This window comes from Anser brachyrhynchus (assembly GCF_964034855.1).
Source record: "Anser brachyrhynchus genome assembly, chromosome: 7".
NCBI classification, from domain to species: Eukaryota; Metazoa; Chordata; class Aves; order Anseriformes; family Anatidae; genus Anser; species Anser brachyrhynchus.
In genome coordinates this window covers 14,555,058-14,576,854 of record NC_137701.1, presented here as the reverse complement: position 1 = coordinate 14,576,854, position 21,797 = coordinate 14,555,058, and the positions used below count along the sequence as shown (strand labels likewise).

At 39.6% G+C, this 21,797-nt stretch overlaps 1 protein-coding gene and 1 long non-coding RNA gene across 2 annotated transcripts; one reads left to right on the top strand and one right to left on the bottom strand.

Annotated features, from left to right (window-relative positions):
• Nucleotides 1-774: 774 nt before the first annotated feature.
• CPO (carboxypeptidase O) lies at nt 775-16,762 on the top strand. The gene is made up of 11 exons (XM_080600464.1): nt 775-3,146; nt 6,296-6,371; nt 6,798-6,922; nt 9,145-9,256; nt 9,855-9,956; nt 10,706-10,810; nt 11,417-11,527; nt 12,650-12,740; nt 13,306-13,508; nt 14,532-14,616; nt 15,809-16,762. The coding sequence occupies exons 1-11, from the start codon at nt 2,953-2,955 to the stop codon at nt 16,075-16,077; spliced, it is 1,473 nt and encodes a 490-aa protein (XP_080456590.1). The 5' UTR covers nt 775-2,952; the 3' UTR covers nt 16,078-16,762.
• Nucleotides 14,737-21,684, bottom strand: LOC308198317. Its single transcript, XR_013953822.1, has 3 exons — nt 19,694-21,684; nt 16,796-16,986; nt 14,737-15,348 (listed from the first exon to the last, which is right to left on the bottom strand). It is a non-coding gene; the product is annotated as an uncharacterized lncRNA (long non-coding RNA).
• Nucleotides 21,685-21,797: the final 113 nt, after the last annotated feature.

Sequence of the window (21,797 nt, the reverse complement as noted above, 5' to 3'; positions counted from 1 at the left end):
TTACTGGAAGATTATTTTGCCAGAATTAAGGTGATGATTAAAACAATGATCATCTTGAACTCCATCTAGTTCTACTTTGTTTTTTAGTTCAGATGGAGTCAGTATGGGAGTTTGCTGTGGAACTGGGAAAGCTTGATGTGGTGAACTGATGTTTGTGGAGAGATACAAGAGTGTATTTTTTTCTTTTTTTTTTTTTTCATCTTAATAAGCTCCTTGTCCTTGAAAGTTACATGCAGTTCAGGAGGAAATCTGGGTGCAGGCAGCTACCAGGATCAAACTCACCGCTGTTTGATAATTGTTTAAAACATGTGCTACGCTTCAGTATGGAATCTTTAAACAAAACAGTTCTAGCTTGTGGCTGTTGCTAAACAGACTGTATGCAGATAAGTCACAAATAGCTGAGCATATGTGTGGTGCAAGGTTAAAACAATAACAAGCAGGTCGAATCATTCAAACACTGGAAATCACTTTGACTCCAGGCCAAAAGCTTAGCTTGAGATGATATCAGTATGGGATAAAAAGAGGATAAACTAACAGGCTTAGCAGCCAGCTTGTTGGAGTCAGCATATAGTATCTATACTTCCAGGAGGAGAGCAGATGGTCATATATTTAAGGAAGCACCAGACAGGGAGTCAGGAGATCTGAGTTCTATTCCTGGCTCTGCAGCAATGTTCCTATGTCACCTTGGGGGAGTCACTTTTTTCCCCTTTTTTCTTAATCTTCTAAGTAGTGGAAATAATATTTGCTTGTCAAGGAGGCAGTTAAGAGGCTAAACTGATGCTGAAAATATGCTTTGAAGCTCTAAGAAAACGTATGCAAGAACTGCAGAGCAAACTTGTTTGGAAGAAAGGACACTGCATGGTTTCACATGGCCATATGCTTATGACCTTTCCTCTCCTCAGAACGTACCATGTCTTTTTACACAGTTTTCCAGGAGGGAATAAATGGATTAAGCTGCCTTCCACATTTGCTAGAAAGATAAGCAGCTGCCAGTAAGAACCTGACCAAAGAACAGGCTTTATTTCTGAGAGAGACATTATTTATGCCCAAGAGGGCAATAGGCTTGTTGACTCTAACTGTTTGTCCCAAGGTAGTTTTGCACTGGTGGCAGAATAATGTCTCTAATGGCTTTTATTCCAAATTCAGCAGTGCTGCTTACAAGCTGAATGTTAAGTACACACTTAAGTATCTTCTTTTATGAACAAATCTTCTGCCCAAGCCCCCAAACAAGTCCATTTTTTAAATCAGTGAGAAATGTCCATGATTATTTGTACAGGACTTTCATCTAAAGCCCATTAAAATCAAGTAGACTTCAAAGGAATTTGAATCTAAGACCTAACAAGCAACTGTCATCTCTTCTGAATCGCATGCCCAAAAAGCAAAATGACCCTATCTATCTTAATAACTCTTTGGCATCAGAGGAGTAATGATTTCACCACCAAATAAATAGATTCTACTTTCAGGATGAAGGTGTAAGGTTAGGGTTGGAGTTGAATTTTATCATATATCATGATTTGTGCCATTTGTACATGCCTTTTTTTTTTTTTTGCAAGAGAAAAAAAAAAAACCAAGATGACGATGATGAAGCCTTTTGGTTTTTTACTCTATGCCTCCATTTTCCTTGTCTCTTGATTCTGAGTCCCTGTCAAGGGACTGAACTCCATTTAAAGCCAGTTCTGGTAAAAGGGCACAGACACCACCACAGGAAAGATAATTCAAAACATTAGTCTACCTCATATAGCTATACTGTGGACAAAGGAAGAACAATGAAAGGTTATCTGAGCAGAGGTGTCAATATAGAATATGGTCTTCCAAACATGAGTTTGTTTTTGTTTCCTCCACAGATGGAGTTGCTGTAAGAATGGACTCTAATCCATTTTTAATCCTTTGAAGGTGGACCTCCTTCAGCTCTTCTGGAAGTCACTGTGGGTTGGATATCTGCATGGAGGGAAATATTCATCATTTTCACAATCAGGCAGTTGAGCAAGTAATAGTACGAGGCAAAAAGTGGGAAAGGTCTGGTGTGATTTATGAAGAACAGCATACTTTTCTCTTGAATGCAGCCTGGTTTTGTGAGAACACACTTTTGAGTTAAGCTGGTCAGTTTTGCTGTCTGTTTCCTTGATGACAGCATTGGCAGTAATGTAAGAGGACTTCATACTTTGCTGAGAAGGACACTATGATTACAGTTAAAATTCATTGCATGTGTACACAAACAAACTGACTTACTGGACTTTCTTCACTCAAAATCCATGCAGTCTGCTGTATTAAAGGACAATGGGATGGCTTTACTCCAAGAGAGAAGATCAGTGAAACAATTTCTTTCTGAAGAATTGTGCTATATGTCTAAATGTGGTCTACTAAGGAAAGAATTCAACTGCTCACTCTTGATATATGAACTAAATAGGAAATTAAGTATTTCAGACAGTAACCAACCCACCATTTTGAGTATATCGACACACTTTTTATGGCAGTGTAAAGTTGATAGTCTGTGGCCCAGGACTGATCTGGCCCAAATGAATGTAGTTTTAGGTGAAACTCTGCAATCCCCATCCTTCCCTCCAAAACAAATGTTGGTTGTTTCTTTCACATTCTCTTTTTGGCTACCCAAGTGACAAAACTGCAGTTAGAAGGTCAAGGAAGTGCTCCACAAGGACATATACATGGGAAGGAACAAAGCAAGGATGGAGCTCATTTTACCAGTATTCTCTTGTTCTTCCTATCCCTGTAATTTTTACATAATCCTCACTAGTTGCCATAGACCTTGCAGGTAACATTTTCTTCAAAGACTACCAACATTTTCATATAACATTTTTAAAGGTTTCAAGGTGGCATATCAAAAAATTCTACTTCTTAAAAGGAGTGCTGCGGTGAGAACGTAGCTATTCATATGAGTTTGTATTTTGGGACGTGAAATAGAAAGCTTGAACAATTAACAAAAAGTACAATTATATGAACATGAAGTTAATGATTGAACAAGGGCAGGTCTGGTTATATAATAGAATTGTGCAAATGAAGCATTCAGTCCAGATCTATCCTCATCCATCCTGGATTATTTGCACAAAAATGTGGCTTTTTCTTGGGATGACCTTTTCTCTGGGGATTCTAATTCCTGGAAAACTCAGCTTGAATCTGCAATATGATGGGTGAGTGTGAAGGGGGTCATGAAGAACTGTGCGATCACTGACATTCTCATGAACTGTGTAAAAATAATAATAACATCTCTGAAATGAAAATGTGGGTGAAGGGTTACTAACCTGTAAATTTGTAAGATTTGAAAAAAGAAAACATAAAGACAAGAAATGAGAAAGAGTGAATCAATCCAAGCCAACAAAGATATGGTGGCTGCTGTAGGAGACGCAAAATGTCCCTGCAATGCATCTCTGCTACCATTAGCTGAAAATCATTTGGCTGATCCTCTTTCAAAACTTTTGAAATGAATTTTTGAAATCAGATGCTGTAGGAATAAAATACATTTTCTGAGTACAAAATGATTGAGCAAAATTAGATCCATTAATAAAAGAAATCTGGGGTTATGTGAAGAACATGCTCAGATGCTGAACTCCTGTTGTAAATCTGTAAAAATAATTTAAAAAGCCAATGAAATTGGTCCAGACAATCTTCATCCAAAGGTGTTCACAAAATGAGATTATCACTTTTTTTTAACTGACAAGTATTTTTCAAAAGTCTGAAATGTCTGCTTTTGCTGTATTCTCCATTCTCAGTTCTGCTTCCTAAGAAATGAGTGATATAAAATTGTGCTGTTTGCCTATCTAAACAATTTTGATAGGCATTAACCCTCAACTTTACAAGGAATGATAGGTCACTGCCTTTACAGCAGCTGTGATTTGCAGGAGGGGCATAAATATAGTGCGGAGACCAACTATCCATATATAACTTCATATATAGAATTTTCTAAAGTCAATAAAGTAGCCCTGTGATTAATACTTCTGGGTTAATTATACCCCCTAGATACAGCTTTAAAAAGAACATAAAACCAAGCAAGTAAGCACCTTCATAGTATACCTGTTCAACACCTCTCCTAGCAGAGCTCCTGGCAGAGCATACACAATCACTATATCTCCCTTTACAACGCGTTATTTCCCTTTAATCTTTACATTTGTATCAGGGACTTGCTCAGAGCCTGGTGTTTTCACTGGGCAGAATTCATGGACCCCTGATTATGTAGTGTTCAACTTTGTTTCTAATTGCTGTTCAGGACTGAACATGTTGAGTACTTGCATAGGATTTAAAAACACACTTAACAGAATGATCTGTGTGACTTTGGATTAGCAGTACCTGCACAAAGATGAAGCAACCGGTAAAGCCCAGCAGCAATAACATTTTCATCGTAATTTGCTCTATGCAACAACTTAAATTAAATATCAGAGGCATGTGATCTATGAACATCCAAGGAAATGCAGCTTGTGCTGAGAATGGTCCTTTAATTTGGTAAGAAAGCTTAACCGTAGCATTTAAAAAATGTTGTTCTTGCATGGTCACATGGGCTGACTTTGCACTTCTGCACTGAGAATCCTAGTCCATAATCATAAATGAGTGTGTGCTTTCTAATTTTAGTGTACTATTAAAAATGATCTGTCTCCACACTGGCTATTGTAAAAGGTTTATCAGTAAATAAGAGCTGGCCATCTGGCAGCAATCTGACTGTCTGGCATTTCTTTCATTTGGTGTAATTAAGACATAATGTCAATGAGGATAGAAAGATATTACAGGATATTGTTTCCCTTCCTGACAGACAAAGAACGAAGCAAGCCCAGGCATTTCTGGAGAATAAACACAGAACTGCAGCTGAGATGTTTATTCTACAAGGATCTATTTCAAAGATACCATGGTTGTTGTATCAAACCGTTAGCAATGCAAATGTAATCATTTTGCCCCATAGATTAGGGTGCTGCTATGTGCTAACAGCATCTCCTGAACCAGTTGCAAACAGCCCACTTTAACTATCAAGTTCTGTTAGTTCATCAGCAAAGGTGATATATTCAACAGAGATATAAAAAAAACCCACCCTCCTATTTTTCAGTGGATAATGTGAATAAATTGTGAATTCTATTTGCATGTATATTCAACTGATAATTGTACATTTGTATGGAAGCACAAACGATAGCAGTTGCAGTTCAGATGATGAGAGCATATTATATCGATGACCATAATGATTCACCATGCAAGGCTTTTGCAATAAGAGTTTCTATCACAGAGGCCTTAGCATGCAAATGTTCTTTTTTTTGTACTTGACCTATAAAGGCTTCAAAGCCTACTGAAGTCACTGAAGAAGACTGTGAAGTTGTGGTTATTGGTTACTAACAAGTAAGAACATTTCCCAGGTTCCCCATTTGACCACATCAGTAGTAGATAACTGCCACCTCACCTTTGAGAAACACAACAAAATTGTCAAAATCTGCTTGTTATTATTAAATCCTTTCATTAGAAATATCACACTTGCTATCAGACCTGGAAAGCTGATCTGAATGAACACCCCCCAAAAAAAAAAAAATAATTACTTTTTTTTTCTATAAAGCATACAGATTTGTTTTCTGCATTTCCAAACACTTTAATTTGTTCTTTTCAAACTTTCAATTTTATTTTTTTTTCAGATTAAGGCTGCAGTAAATGAAAGTTTCATGGGGCCTAATGAAAATATATTCCCAGACGCTGGATCTGTGTGTCATTTTTGGAAATATTAAAACACTAGATCCTGTACAATATTTTTTTTCTGTTTTCTGCTATTTGAGTAAGAATATGTGCTTCTGGAGACCACTCTATTCACTGTTTGTGGAATAAATTGGCAATTCTTATGGCGAGTAGTTTGTGAACATCCCAGTCTCTTAGCAACTGGTGATATCATGGCAATCTAACTTTTTTGCATGTTGAAATAGATTAGCAAAGCACAAAGCTTATTTGGAATAATTGAACAATTCCTGAACAGGAGGGACAAAAAGAGATTTTATCAGTGATCTTGTTTTGGCCCCAGTCCTGCAAAGGCAGAAACACACACCAGGGCTCATGCAAGCTGATATGATGAATAAAGGATTGCCACTAGCAAGGAAGCAGAGCTAACCTAATGCCCCAGCAACAGAGAACCCACATCACTTAGTCCTGTTTGTAGCTAAAACATTCCAGAAATTCATCACTCAGACATGCTTTTCTTAGAACACCACTCATTTACATGCTCTGTCTTCCTTCCGCATAACAAAATACCTCCTTTTGATTTATGGAAATCATGTCTACTTTAACAGATATTAAAACCTATCTTGTTTCTGTACTTAATTTCCAGAGATCAGGTTTTGCATATTGTGCCAGAAACTTTTCAGCAAGTCCAGCATCTTCAGCATCTTTGCAGCACTTCAATGGTGAGTAAGAATAACCAGGTGTGCCTAAAAAGCACAGAGGGGGCTTGGAATGTAAAACAGATTTGCATGTAAGCTTGGACAGGAATGAAGGTGAAAGTAAACTTCAAAAAGCTTTACCTAAGACTTTTTTCTTAATGTAAGGCTAAATTGCCTTTCCACTAGATGAAGGAATTTATGGGGAGAAGATAGTTTCATTGCATGGCTCTGGGAAGGTGCTGCTCCTTATCAATGGTGCCTGAGTCAATGGAAACACTGAGCCTGTGCTGCATGCTCTATGAACAGATGGCTGGAGAAAAGTTAAGGGAAGAATCTCAAGAAAAACTTCTTCCTTTTTTTTTTTTGATATGCAACTACTCTAAGTAAATATATTTTCTCATTCTGAGAACAGAGCTTGATTTGTGCATTTCCTTTTTGTCATCTGCCTAGCTGGACTTGTGGAAGCCCCAGCTGCCTGAAGACATCCAGGCTGGAGAAGACCTACACATAAGGGTCCCAGCTCCTTTGGTGCAGGAGGTGAAAGACAGCTTAGATCAACATATGATCTCTTACAAGTACGACCTCTAATTTCCTGATAAGAAAGGCTGGCTCTAGCAATCTTCCTTGCTATTACAGAAGGATCAAACCCTTTCCAATGAACAGTCAGCAAGTACTGATGACAGGACCCAATCTTTGTTCCAAGTGCCTCCAACTTATCTTGGCTTGCCCAATTCACAGATACTATGGCTACCTCTGAGTTTTAAAAGCATGTTCCTCTATGCCCTGTTTATTCACCTTCCAACTAGCCTGGACTGTGAATTTGGAGCTGGGATCTGGGACAGAACAGAAACTGCAGTCTTCCTAACTGTTCTTCCCCTGCCCCCTGGCCAGGATGGGGAGAATTTCCAGGCAGCATCTATTGCAACAGAAAAATCCCAGCCTGGAACAAAGGTCCCTGTGGCAGGTCCCCACTGCACACTGGTGAGAGCCACTAGCTGCAGACAGCCCCAAGCTGCTTTATAACAGCTATCCAGCCACTCATCTATGCTAAGGGCCACGCTTTTGTTTCCAACCAGAAGACCTAATTCAGATACAAAGAGTGATTGTAAAGCTAGATGGGATTAAATAAGATCTATTCCTCATACAATCTCACTCCCATTTGGAACTGACTTTTCCAGGTAACCAGCAGCTAGCTATATTTCATATAAACAATCCTGCAGTCACTCAGGGCTGATGACAAATGGCCTATGGACATACACTGACATTTACCAATGAAAGATAAGCTAAAAGAGGATTGGTGCCACTTCAAAGCTGTTTAGAGTTAAAGCTGATCTTGACATCCTGCCTGACAAATTCTTTTTAGTAAGTGTGATGCCCTGACAACCAGACATGGGGAGAGATGAGGTGGCAGCCAGTATGCATGGTCTGGCATCAGGTTTAGGTATTCAGACCCAGATGACAACATACAAGATCTTTACCCTCTTACATCAAGGCTCTTCATTTTCTAATGGCTTCAGTTGATTCTAGGGGAAATTTAAATATTAAACAGAAGTTAGCAGCTTAATTTTTATTTATTTATTTTTTGATTGAAGCCAGAATTGTATCCACCTTGTGTAAGGTCCTAAAGAGAGCGGTGGGTGATTTAAAAGTCAAGCTGAAATTTTGGCTTTGTATTGCAGAGGGGTTGAGATAAGCAATAAGGCAATGTTACAGTTAAAAGTTCCTGCGACAGATTCAAAGCTGGAGCCATCTTTTATAAGGTAGTTGACATGCAAGGAAGGTAACATGACAGTTAGGTGAATAAAGATAGAGACATAAATGACAAATTATAATCAGGACATAAATATTCTGACTGTGTCAGATGCTGGGACTTCTGTTCTCCAGAGCTCTGATAAGGCATTTTGTGTGTGGTTTCAGTCATGGGAATTTGCACTGCTACATTTTAGTCTGAAGTTCAGATGTGAATAAACATCAAAGCCCAGAGAGACAGTCAGCTGTAACCACTCTTAAAAGTTAGATGTGCAGTTTCCAGAAATGCCAGCTGGTGCTAGTGTCAGCAGAATAGGCTATGAGCACTTATGGTGTTTGAAATCAGTATTTAAGCTACCTTTGCAATTGTCTTATCACAATCATTTACAATGAGCACAGATTTGTGAGTGTTAACAAGGGGCAGCTTTCAGTAAGAAATAACAGTGTCTGATACAAGGTTCTCTGAAGCCAAGGCAAAAGTTTTATGGATTGCTCTTCCTCATGGAATCAGCCTTATACTACACTCTTTTCTGAACTAATTTCTAGCTAAAAAGCAATAAGATCTTTTTAAAGAAAAGATCAGGGTTTGTTCTGATTTTTTCGAAGTGCAACAAACACCTACATGAAGTCTTTGCAAACTGAAAATGTCTCTATAAAATACAAAGAAACAGTAATCTTAAAATTTTCACTTTCCCCCTGCCTTTCCCCAAAAACGCTATTTTAGAGTTTTGCCCAGGAGTAGAATTGGTAAAGGAAAGTAAGATCTTGAACTTTTTTTTTTTTTGAAAATGGTCAATGGTTAAAAAAAAATCTGATAAAATTATTACTTTAATTATTCATAAAACCCAATGAAGACTTCAGTATTTAGAACTTTCTCTTACACAAAAGTAACCATTTGTCTGATGGTGATTAATTTGCCAGGCAGCTCAGAACACAAGGGGCTACAGCTTTTTATTTGTTAATATAAGTTGTGTACCCATCATGACAGTTCTGCAGTAATCATTAGGGATTGTTTTCTTTCCTATCTCTCTCTTTCCCCTCCTCTCAGAGTCCTGATACATGATGTGCAGGAGCTTGTGGATGAGAGCATGCCAAAGCAGAGAAGCCACAGGCAGATCCCTGAAGGTTACAACTATACCGAGTATCATCCAATGGAAGAGGTAAAGATCAACCTGAGTTTGTTTGCTTTCTTTGTTGCTATTTTGTATTTGCCACAGGAAGCACCTCCCTGCTTGCAGAAAGCTCTACTGAAGTCACTGGAGCTCCTTCTGGCTTTTAGGGGTCTTTTCTGAAGGATCAGTCCTTACTGTTTGACTAGAATCTTGTCCTCACGTATTTTGTTGAAGCTACCCATAAGTCTCCTGCTGAACTTACATGTGGAAAATAAATACTAATATGGCAGATACTGCAATGCAGTTCTGGAGATTTGAGGGTGTGGTTCCGCATCCAGTGAAGACAACAGAAAAACAAACAGAAAAACACCCAATGGGATGGGCATGTTGGATAAGATTCGGGATAGAGTATCAGTGTTGTATTGCAGTGATGTTGTCTTTTACCACCCAGTGAGATATGGCCATGTCTTTGCCTGCAGGCAAGGAAAGACCTTCGATAAGTGTTAACTGATATCACAGATTGATATCACAGCTTAGGTCTGAAGAAAACATTGCTTGTCTAGGAAAATCCTTTAATCTGGAAATAGAGGTGGATAAGAAAAGGAAACTCCGCCTTAGCACCAAGCATTCTCTGTGACTATTTCAGATTTATAAATGGATGACTCAGATCCAGGAGAGCAACAGTGAGCTGGTGACTCAGCACCACCTGGGGAAGACAATTGAGAATCGAACAATATATTATCTGCAGGTAAGGCAGGAACTTTATTAAAATAAATAAAAGTACAAAGGAGAAAATAGGATTCAGATCTTCCCTAAGACTGTGCCTATTCCAGTTCACTGAAATGAAGAAGATGGTTTTACTCCTCTACAGTGCAGTAAGATTTCCCAACATTCATATACACTATCACTATAACCTTGCTATTGCTGTTATGTTGTAAAAACAGACAATTCAACTGGAATCTTGTTTAGAAATATAAATCAAGGTGAAACTAGCTTGGCAACAGCTGTGTGTGAGGACCAAGAGTTTTGTTTTCCTGTTTTTGTTATTTTTCACAGCATATAACATTTCTTCTACAAGTATTCCATGATACTTTTTATTGGTAGCTCTAGTAAAAACTGTAGTCTTAATAATTGGCTTAGTTATTGTCTAATATGCTCCCATCACTGAGTAAAATTAGATTCCCTGCCTTTCTGTGCTTCCCCATCTAAAAAAAGAATCTCAGAGTAAGAACAATCAGACCTGTGAATGACTAATATAAATGAAGAAGAAACTATTTTATTGAAACTTCTATTCAACAGACGCTTTAAAACTCTTGCCCTGAGATACTTCAGAGATGGGCTTATTAGGAAGGAGAACTTATCATAATGATGTCTGCAATAATAATCATCTCAGATAACTCAATAGTATATCCAGGAACATCCTTTTCTTTATATATTAGGCTAGGCTGTTTTATTGTAATGTAAGTTTGCCAAATGACCATTTTTATACTCTCTCAGATCAGTCAACCATCAAATAAACCCAAAAAGATCATTTGGATGGACTGTGGGATTCATGCCAGAGAATGGATCTCTCCAGCCTTCTGCCAGTGGTTTGTGAAAGAAGTGAGCCCTATCTTTTCCACCTAAATAATAAAAAACACAGATCGTTTTGAATACTTCAGTTTTCTTCTCTACAGTGGTACCAAGCATCATGCTTTTCCTGTTAAAATATGATGTTCAAAGTTAGTACACAATACAGAAACCTAAGTTCAAATCACAGTTTGAGATGAGATGAGATATAGGACAATATTTGTTAGCACATTGTTTCCTCTATCTAAACTGATTCCAAAGACACTTAACTGGACAGCAATTTCTACCTTTTCCACAGCGGCTTTTGGATCAAGCCTCTCTGTATCACAAAGACAGTCCCCCTGGAATGAAACATCCCTAAAAATGCAGTATAGCAATGTTCTAAAGTACCTGGTGCACAATGCCTATGGCATCATGCATTTCATTTTCTGCACCCTCGGAAGTGCACTACAACTAGATACACTGTCACTTTGTTAATGGCAAAAGGCAGATCTCTCAATATATCTGGGGATCAAGTAGATCTTGGATACCACAGTAATATCCAGGAGTGAGTGATTCTTTGATGATATTTCTAAACCATCTCTTTACAGTGATTACCACTATATTCTCTGTTCAGTCCTTTGTATTTTTTCTTTTCAGATTCTGCAAAATTACAAATCTGATGCAATGATAAGAAGGTTTCTTCAGAATTTGGATCTCTACATCTTGCCTGTCCTCAATGTTGATGGTTATATCTATTCCTGGGAAGCAGTAAGTAGTGAAAATCCAGGACTGGACCGAAATTTAGACGTGCACAACATGTTTTGTTCATTTTAGACACAGTCATAGCAATTATATTTAAACAGAGAACAGTGACAGAATCATTACTCACACAAATCCTCCTGTGGCAGAGAGCTTTTGTTTCTTCTGGTAAATCAGCAGTCACTTGAGATCACAGGGCTAAAAACTCCTAGCAAATGTCATGAGCCTTGGGAAGATAGAAAGTCAAAACCATAGGATCCATTGCTTTTGGGATTCTGGGAATGGACTGATTTCCCTGCTAACAGCTCAAGGCTTGAATGATAGAGTTAAACATGTCTGGAGGAGTCAGTTGTGCTTTGCAAGAAATCTCAACTAGCAGACGGATCTAATCACCTTTGCAGCATGGGGCAGAAGACTTGGTCAAATGCTAGGCTATCTGGCTTTGAAATAGGTGTGCTCTCCCAAATAATCTTCCTTTTCTGATATGGAGAATAATGCAAAATGTAGAAACATCTTTTAATTCGGAACATTAGCATGGGCCAAAAGGTTCAGTCTACTGCCATGTGGACCCTGTTGTCTCGCCGCTTACTCCCCAGTAGATTGAGAGCACACCACACACTGCACTTGGATGCACTGGTAATTCAGCCAGGAGGCTCATACAGGCAGTGCAGTGAGTTCTGCAGGAACCAAGTATGGAAGTGAATTTAACAATGAATCAAAGAGCAGCAAGATTAGATGGCAAAAAAGCATTCATCTTCTTGATTCTGAAACAAATGTAAGTTCAGCTACCATCTCTTTTGGACAAAGAAGTATCCTACACAATGTCAGGTCCTTCTTAGAAATGCAACACTGCACAGAAGCAGTTCAGTACTACAGAAATAATATCGTTGTTTTTTTAAAAACTCAGAAGTTCATTTCAAAGTGCATGAAGGCTTGTGGAAGATGTCAGCATGGCAGTAGTAAATAAGATGTTTGATCACTAAGTTTTATCACCCTTGAACAGAGTCCCCTACAATGCAAGAGTTACTCAAGAATGCAGAGGTCTAAAACAAAGGCATGCAACGCCATACTATCATTAGGTTCTTTGGATCATTGAGTTGCAGTTATTTAACTGAAATTACTTTTGTTTAGGAACGTCTCTGGAGGAAAAACCGTTCTCCATATATGAATGGCACCTGCTACGGGACAGATCTGAACCGAAACTTTAATTCCTCCTGGGGCAGTAAGTTCCAAGTGTTTCATGTCAGCTACATAAATGTAAATAAAGCAAGAGTAATAACTAGTCTCTGAAATAAAATGAAATCCTATATGAAAGGAATACTCATCCCATTGTCACCAAGATACATGTAAAAATAAAAACCTGGTTTGTAAAAATATTGCCTTTGACTTTCAACTGGCATTTACTTTTGCAAGCAGCAGATTACTGCTTACACAACTGTACTTCTAATTCACTGCAGGACCAAGCATCACCAGTGTTAGGAGTCAGTCAGTTAACAGCCAGCATTTGTATTTGCCATGAATTTCAAGGAGCCTCCAAAGGTTTGCTGACAGATTGCATACTGTTGTTGTGTCAGTGTTTTCGTTGCAGCCAGCCTGGAAATGCATGTAAAATATTTCATAATTTTCAAATTTTAGTTGCTACCAAGAGAGTAAAGCATTCAAGCCCCCCTGAGCTTTCTAGTCTGCCTGCCCATACACACGCACACCTTAACGCCCCCAGGTAAACTTCTCTCTGAACTGGAGTTAATATGTCTCTCCTTTAATTCACTTTTTGTATTCCTCTCCAGGTGTTGGTGTTTCTTATAACTGCACCAGTGAAATCTTCTGTGGATCTGGACCAGAATCAGAGCCTGAGACAAGAGCTGTGGCCCAGTTTATTGAAAAGAAGAAGACTGACATTTTGTGCTATTTAACAATACACTCCTACGGACAGTACATCCTCACTCCATATGGTTCCACAACCACACCTCCAAGTAACAACGAAGAACTGGTAGGGCAAAACATTCATCTTTTACACCAGTAGAGAAATAGTACAAGCAGTAACACGTGACACAACGCTATTTGAGCTGTTGCTTTTTCTTTAAAGAAAGCTTCCTTTGAGGCATGTCTCCAGGGCTTTAGCATGCTCATTGCCCTCACGCTGGGCTGCGGTCTCCTCAGCTTTCTCAGTTGTCTCTTGTATGGGCAGTATCAGCAAGGTTTCTTTGCCTCAGAATTAACCCTAATCTTTCATCTTAATGTAGGAAAAATGAATTATTACAGACAGTGTTACTACAGTACAGTAGAGGTAAGTAGAGAAGAGCACCAAGGTCTCCTTGCAATCATTTGCTGCATGCAAGAATGTGTTTGCACTTTAGGATGCTGGTACATTACATGCACGTGGTTGTCAGGGTTGTATCCATAATGGGTACTCCAAATATGTTCATTTGGAGAATGGGAGCAAAGTAGACACCTACATTTTGGTTACTTCTCTCCCTTGGTTTCTGAGTAGTTTAATTTAAGTTCACTAAAATGTGTATTTATGAACGTTCCCATAGCTGTTGCACTAGTAAAGAGCATGTAGAGCCTGGGTTCTGACTTCATACCAGACACTGGAGAAGTGATTCAGTCTGTCTATGGTTCAGTTTCTAAAGATGGTGAGAGACAGACTCACCATCACTCAGATAGGAGAAGTGTAAGAGATCAATAAGTGCTGTAGTCAGTATCAGTATGCTATGCAGCATAGACTCTAGTTCTCCAAAATGCATCTCTCTAGCACTAAAACAAAACAGGTATCTTCTCCACCTAATAACAGTTATCTTCTTTAAATGTAATTTGCATTCAAAAAAATCAAGAACATTTTGCCCAAATGTTTGTAATGGGTTTCTCTAGAGTCCTGAGCTAATAGAAATAAAACTTGAGGCTGATTACAAGTAAACTTACAGCTGAAAGAGATACAAATTTTGGAGTACTCGGAATAATTGCCAAATTTAGTGGTACTGACGAAAATGCTGTTTGTATTTTGAACGTACAGATGCACGTTGCACAGAAAGCAGCTGCTGCCCTGATGGGAAAGCATGGGACCAGTTATAAAGTAGGATCAACCTCTTCAATTTTATGTGAGTTAATTTTCCCCTTTAATTGCTCTGTTTTTCAAAGAAGAGAGTCATTCTTGCGTCATAGACATCAGCAAGTGCTGTTTTGCCAAGGTCCTTTTTTGAGTAATATTTAATCGGCTGGTTTGGTGGAACATCCAAGTAACAGTCATTTGAATACAAGATAACACTGTACCGTATCAAGCTGACTGCAGGAAGGAAGGAAGCATTGATCAGAAGCCAGTTCTTACATGAATTCCTCACAGATACATCACAGGGGACAGAAAGAGATTGGTGATAGATCATCCTGACCCTGCTGAAGTCAGCAGCTGAACTCCTATTTGTCTTCACTGGAGTCAAGCAAAAATTAAAATCCCAATCAGGTCTACAGTTACTCCATCAGACATTATCACATTGCAGCTGCCTGCAGTTCGGTGTAAAATATGTCATTTTCAGTCTCATTCCTACTAGACCAGATAGCCACATCACGAACACACCGTTACAGCTGATCTTAGTTGACAGTCTTAACATAGAGGACTTGAGGGCCCTAGAGACTGCCTGGTAAAAACAATCCTTTCCCACCAAGCAGGAAGTCATGCCAGGCACTCAGAACAGTAAGTAGCTGGCTTCAGTACACACGTGGTTTTGCATATTCACTATGTCTGTCTATGCCAGTCCCTGCATTAGCAATGTGGTGTAAATATCAGGTAACTTTTCCATGCCAAGGAGTGCATGTTGCCAGGGTTTGTACTTAAACTGAATGGGTAAGAAGAAAAAAAGATCCATGAGGCAGATAAACAGTGATACAGGAAGTAGCCAGAACTTTTTCAGGCTTGAACAAAATCATGTTTAAAAACAAATATACAAAGAAGTTCCTAACAGTGTCATTGTAGGAAATGAAGTACCAGAACAGAAAAATGGCCAATCCACCTTCTATCCAACACTGATCATGGCAAAATGCTATAAACACTGAATCTGTGGAACTCATCTCTTGTTATTGTACAATATCATCTTATGGAAAATTGTTTCACTTAGGAAACTCCATGGAAGACTTTAAGAATTGGAGCAACTAGAAATGCTGGTCTCCATGTCACAGTTATGTATGATTACTGCTTAGTTCAGGGATTCTGGTATAACATTGCATTAACTATAGCAAGAGGTATTTCAAAGAACAATGCTTAATACATATATCTCCCCTCTATTTTTAAATTCACAGACAGTAACTCAGGCTCCTCACGGGACTGGGCTCACATGATTGGCATTCCTTTCTCCTATACATTTGAACTGCGAGACAATGGTACTCATGCATTTACTCTACCTTCTGACCAGATCCAGCCCACATGTGAGGAGACCATGTTAGCTGTGACAACCATTATAGACTATGTTGATCAGAAGTACTTCCCAGGTGGGGCTGTGATGCTGACCTCAGGCAGCCTGAGCCTGAGCCTTTGCCTGAGTGTTGTATTTACATGGATTGCTTCTTAAAAACACCACAGAGAGCCCACCAAGAGACACCAGACAAGGCGTAATATCCCTTTGAAACGACAAAAGTGTATTAGCAGAGGAACTAAATGTCAAATATTTCAATAAAGGCTCATTCCAGAAAATTCAAGCATCCACTTGTGGTTTTGTTAGCTCTGTTTTAGGGAAGGAGGAAAGGGTGAAAAGCTGTGGCAATCTCTCAAGCTTCACTTGCTGCCCGTGCAAGAAGCCAGTGTGAGTATGCACGGGGACAGAGCACTATTACTCTTTGGTTCTTGAACACGTTTTCAGGGGTTCGCCTGGGCCTATGCAACCCTTCTGTCAGCCACAGTCCTGCCCTATTGCAATTCTCCCCACCACCTGACACTGCTGACCTTACCAGGATGCCTACAAATCTTATATATCCCCAATTCCCAGTACAGAAAATTGGACAGCTTCCTTGGTATTCCCCTTCCTTCCCTAAACTGGCATACCAAAATTTATCTGAAAAAACAGAGCTCAAAAAAAAAAAAAGCTGGGGAAAGGCCGTAATCAGGTAACCATCACCAGCAGCCAGAAACAAGCTGAAGAGTTGAGCTGGTACGAGCATGTGGAGACTGACAAGATGCGTGGCCCTGTCACTTAGAAGCAGTCAAATAGGTGAAGATAGGAACTGCCCAAATACTTACTAAATACAAAAGTGAAGTGAAAGAGGAGGATGAGGATGAGGAGCTATTCCTACCTCACAGAGCAGATTGGAGAGTGATTTCTTTGCATTCTCAAATTCTGGAAGCTCGACAGAGTGCTAGAAGACAGGAACCACTGCAGCTTATTGAGCAGAGACCTTCAGACTGGGCCACTCAGAAGGAAGTGCCAAGGAACGAGCTTCTGTATGTGTTGTGACAGCCAACAGCAGAGGGTGCAGGGCGTTCACTAAAATAGAGAAAACCTATTTTAAACATGTATTATCTGCCTTTGAATCCTGGAGTTCTGCATCCCAGAACTATGTCCACCAGGCTTGGCTATTACAGATAATCTTTTTTTTTTTTTTTGATAGAAAATGAAAAGTTCAGGAAAAAAATGTATGTAATGTCTAATTTTCTTAGCAGACTTCAAGTTTCCACTTGAAAATTGAGAGTGTTCTGACCAGAGATTTTCAACAAAGTATTTCCAACTTTGAGGAAGAGAGTGTTTTTTTTTTTGTTTGTTTGTTTGTCTGTTTTTAATGACTGCTTGAAAGCTAGTCATGGCAAACGTAGATCAAAAGCTTCTGGTATAAAACAGATAAAGCACACGGAGAGGACCATAATATTACTGTCCTCAAGCTATAAAGTACAACAAAACTCTGTGACTTGACTATGATGTCATCAATATTCTGTGGCAGAATCCAAAAAATTCTTTTGACGAACTCCCGATGCTGGCAAGAGAAAGATGGATTACACTTGACAATGATAGTGTTAAAAAAAATAAAGATGAAAGCTTGCTGTCCTTTTTGCAAAGCACATCTTATTGTCGTTTTGTCTGTATGGTTCATTATCAAATCTTAGCTCCTGTGTTCATTGTCCACAGATTATTACCAATCAGTGTAGCTAAATCCGTCTAACTCCTGCAGGTTCCCCAGAGCATAGTCCTTCCAGGCCGACCACTCATTTACAGTAAGACCCGTCTGTCGCTGGGCTTTGTAGCAGAAGGTGTCACTAATTAGCACTTCTCCCCACAGGAGCATCACTCCCCAAACTTACGTTTAGTTTAGTATGTAACTTGTAAGGCTTTAAATTTATGTTTGTATATTGTGTCTTTGGAACCGTAAGAAGCAAGACAAGCCCATCTGGCCCATCACTGTGAGCTGTCTTTAAGAAATGGGTTTTGACCATGAGTGTTTTGTAGCCTTCTGCTGGCAAGCGGAAGCAAAGCCCCCCAGTTCCACCAGGGCTGCCACCAGCACCAGATGGCGACGCCCTCTGGGGACCAGTGCCCACACGTTCACCTTGCCAAAGCCAACCCAAGCTTGGGCTGCCACCACATCATCTCCAAAACCAGCCCATGAGTTTACTGGTACAAACTGCTGCTGGGCAGGGCCCCTTCCTGGATTCGGAGACACCGCACAGCCTGGACTCCTAGAGACAGACTGGAAGGGAGTTAGTTTTGCTGATCTTGGGGATCTTTTGATAAAATTGTTTGCCGCTACAAGATAAAACCAGGTGTGTCCCAAGGTTAATTAGCAGATTTCTGTGGACTGGCTCATTTCCTTATTAACTCCCCTTGCTACAATAACCACCAGCAGACAGGGAAAGATGCACCTGCACATGGCCCCTAGGCAGGGGGATGAGGGGAGAATTTGCCTCCAGCATTCCAGAACCACCGAAGGGAAGAGGAAGACTGCCAGGGGAAAAAAAAAAAAAAAAGGAGGGCGAGAGGGGGAGCGGGAGCGGGAGAGAGAGAGAGAGAGAGACAGAGAGAGATTTAGCAATAATCATTATTTTGAAGAACGTCTGCCACTGTCAGCACACTGATCATCCTTAGGTACACAGCTCCTTGGATCCATCAGCAATGACTCACCCACCTTGCACAGTAAAACCACAAACAAAGGTTGTGTGGAAGCAGTACCTTGCCCTCCCTGCCACTGCAGAACTGATGTCCCACAATGAGTGCTTATAGCCCCTTTCAGGAGCGGTCGTTGCACAACCAAGCTACAACCACTAAAAGGCCAAGGCTGCAGCAAATTGATCTTTACAAACGTTACACGGGCTCTTATTTCACACACCTTCCCAGTTTGCTGACATCTTCGTGTACCTTTTGTGCTTGTAGAAGGGTGATAAGTGAAGCTGATAAATGACTGCAGAGAGGGTGTATTTTGTCAACCACATTTTGCAAAGAAAATTTTAAAAGAAAAACATACTACGAATGTCTCTTGAAACTCTCCTTACTTCGTGAATCCACTGTCTGGCTTTGTCTCTCCTATATTCCTTTTGTTTTCTCTTTGACTTCTGCTAGTTTTTGCTTTAGGATGAACTATGGAAAGAGCCACATTCTGATTTCTTAGCAGAAGCATTGCATTATCATACTGAGACAATAGTGTGGCTTTCACTTTACTCGTGTAAACACAACAGAATTTATCACGCAAAACTTATTCTTTTATTGATTGTTATTTCTCCCCAGTAATTTTACCAATACCCGTGTCTCTTCTCTTTCTCCTTCATAGTTATGCACCCAAATCATGCTCGCTTTACTCATGTAATTGTTATTGAAAAGGATTAATTACCTTTGGTCATTCAGGTTACTGAATAAAAACAAGGGCATCTGAGTTTTGAGTAAGAGTGTTCTACATTATCCTTATTAATATTTCTTCCTTAATATAGGAATAAATATTGAAGGAAGGGCCATCAGTGATCTCATTCAATTTCATGCAAGGAGCTCCTCTTTGTTAATTTCTCCTACACGCGATGTTAATTTCAGACAGTCCTCAGGCTCCTAACAAGTTAGCAACACTGCCCTCATTAAGGAAAGTGAAGATATCACGAGGGAACTATACTATTAAACGAATGTGTGTAGCCTCATTTCTTGGAGTCACGGTGGAAGATCAAAACCCTGCAGTTTTGAAGGGAGTGTAGCAAGCAGTAAGAGCAAACTGTAAGCTCACCTTCCAGGGGAGGCACTTATTTCCTGGTTGTTATCTCCTGATAAAGTGCTTACGCTCCAGAAGTCCACTCAAACATTGTTCTTGGGTGCAGGTTCTGCTCCAAGTGAAAAAGAAAAGCCAGGTCTGAAGAAAACTCTCAGACTTGAACATCTGAGACTGTGTATCAAAATTAGAAGCAGTCTTAGCTGGTACAAGCTTGTTCAGAAACACAGAAAATGGTCTCAGTATGTTCCAGGCATGATTGTAAATGGAAAGGTACTGATTTACAACAGAAGACCTAGCCATTCGGGTCTCAAATCTCTCTAGCTAAAACTACTTTTTCCAAAGTAAGCTGGGACCAACTTCAGACGGACAGGTCAGGCTCTGAATAGAAATCAAAGCATCCTGAGCTTGTCTTGGGTTCCCTCAGCCTACAACCCACAAGTGTTCATGGTCCTGGTAAGCTTTGTCTCATTCCCTGTGCCTTCTTTTGGCTTCATCTAGAGCTTGGTTTTCTTGACTAGATGGGTTTTCCAGTTAAACCATACACAAATAATACAGCAGAGCCCACTGCTTTGATGACAAGCTGTGCTCATGATTTGCTTCAACATAAATGGCTAGCCAAGGCTGGTGTTTTTTTTTTCCTTCATGATCACTAAGCTGAGAAGGGACCAAAAATAAAGATCAAGATAATAAAGAGAATTCTAAGGCTCAGACGATTGGACATTAGAATTAGCAAACTTGGGTACTCTTGATTAAAGTATTTTCTAAAATGCATTTTTTATTTCCAGTATCTGCTTTCCAATGAATCTGGATGATCCTTGTTGGTATAAAATATAAATGAATAATTTGATCACAACCTGTCATCACTTGCTTCTGTCTGCCAAATATCACAGTGTCTGTTTATGCGCATGGTGGGCATTCATAAAACCAGCTTCTTCTCTGAAAGCTGGCAAACAATACAATTATGCTGTTTCCCAAGGCAGCCTGTGGCAAGCAGTAAGAGCAAATGCAGTGTCATGCTCACACCTTTTAATTCTCCTCAGTGTCTTGACCACAAATTACACCCCATCACAGATGCCCTCTTTTGTGGGGGAAGGACTCAAATGAAGGCAATGTAAATTAGGGAGTGTCGGTTAGGATTGCATAGTACCTACAATAGATAATACATAGATGACGGAGAATATTTGCAAAAATGATGGAAATTTATTGTGCTGACAAAGACTTTAGAAGGAAAGAGGAAATGGGTAGGTCACAGATGGACTAATAATGTCATCATTGCTAGCTTTAGTTCTTCTGCACGGGTGTCTGAAAGAGACAGACCTTGTTTGAAAATACAATCTCTCCCGTTTCTCAAATACCCATACAGCTTTGCCTGGGAGGGGGCTGAGGAGGATCACCTAACACAAGAAAATAACTCTGTATTTAATGTCCACATTCCTAGTCTCTAAACACAAAACACATGAATCTATGACAAAGGCCACTTTACTCCAAATTCCCTCTTCTCACTTCAGTCACTGTTTCTGTATATTCCTTAGATATGCACATCGCAACTTTCTTTCCAGGCGACCTCAGCTAGAAACAAAGCAAGGGCTTTTGTTTGTTTGTTTGTTCTATGCTTTAGCTTCTACTTGAAAAAATATATCTTGCTTGGGATAAGCAAGATCCCTTGTGGCCAAACACTTGCGATATCGGAACTGTCTCTTAATTTGCCATTTTCTTCACCAGTTACCTGGGACATGGACCTGAACTAACTAGTGTGTGATTTTGAAAACACTCAAAGCGGATAGAAATCTCAGAAAGCGAGTTCTGTGTCAAACAGTTTACTAGGAAATACTATAAAAGGGTCATTCTCAGGGGTAACAAACCCTCCCACACCAGGAAAATGTAATTCCATCAGGAAAATGAGTGCCTAAGAGTATCACACCCAAAATGCCTTACTTGGCATTACTCCCACCTCAGAGGCAGTATCAAGCCACTTGCACATCTATCCATCTATTTTGCCTGCTACCTAAAGAATTCCATTACTTTGATAAACCTGTTAGTGCCTGAAATCCCCAACACATTATCCAAGGATATCTTAGTGACCAAGGAACAGGGAATCAATAATAGTCTTGTGAAGGGA

Bases quoted from the DNA above. Each gene is read 5' to 3' on its own strand.
- CPO (XM_080600464.1), top strand. From the start codon at position 2,953: ATGAACATGAAGTTAATGATTGAACAAGGGCAGGTCTGGTTATATAAT. The intron at 6,372-6,797 runs GTGAGTAAGAAT...TCATCTGCCTAG, and splicing joins ATCTTTGCAGCACTTCAATG to CTGGACTTGTGGAAGCCCCA. The intron at 10,811-11,416 runs GTGAGCCCTATC...TTTTCTTTTCAG, and splicing joins GCCAGTGGTTTGTGAAAGAA to ATTCTGCAAAATTACAAATC.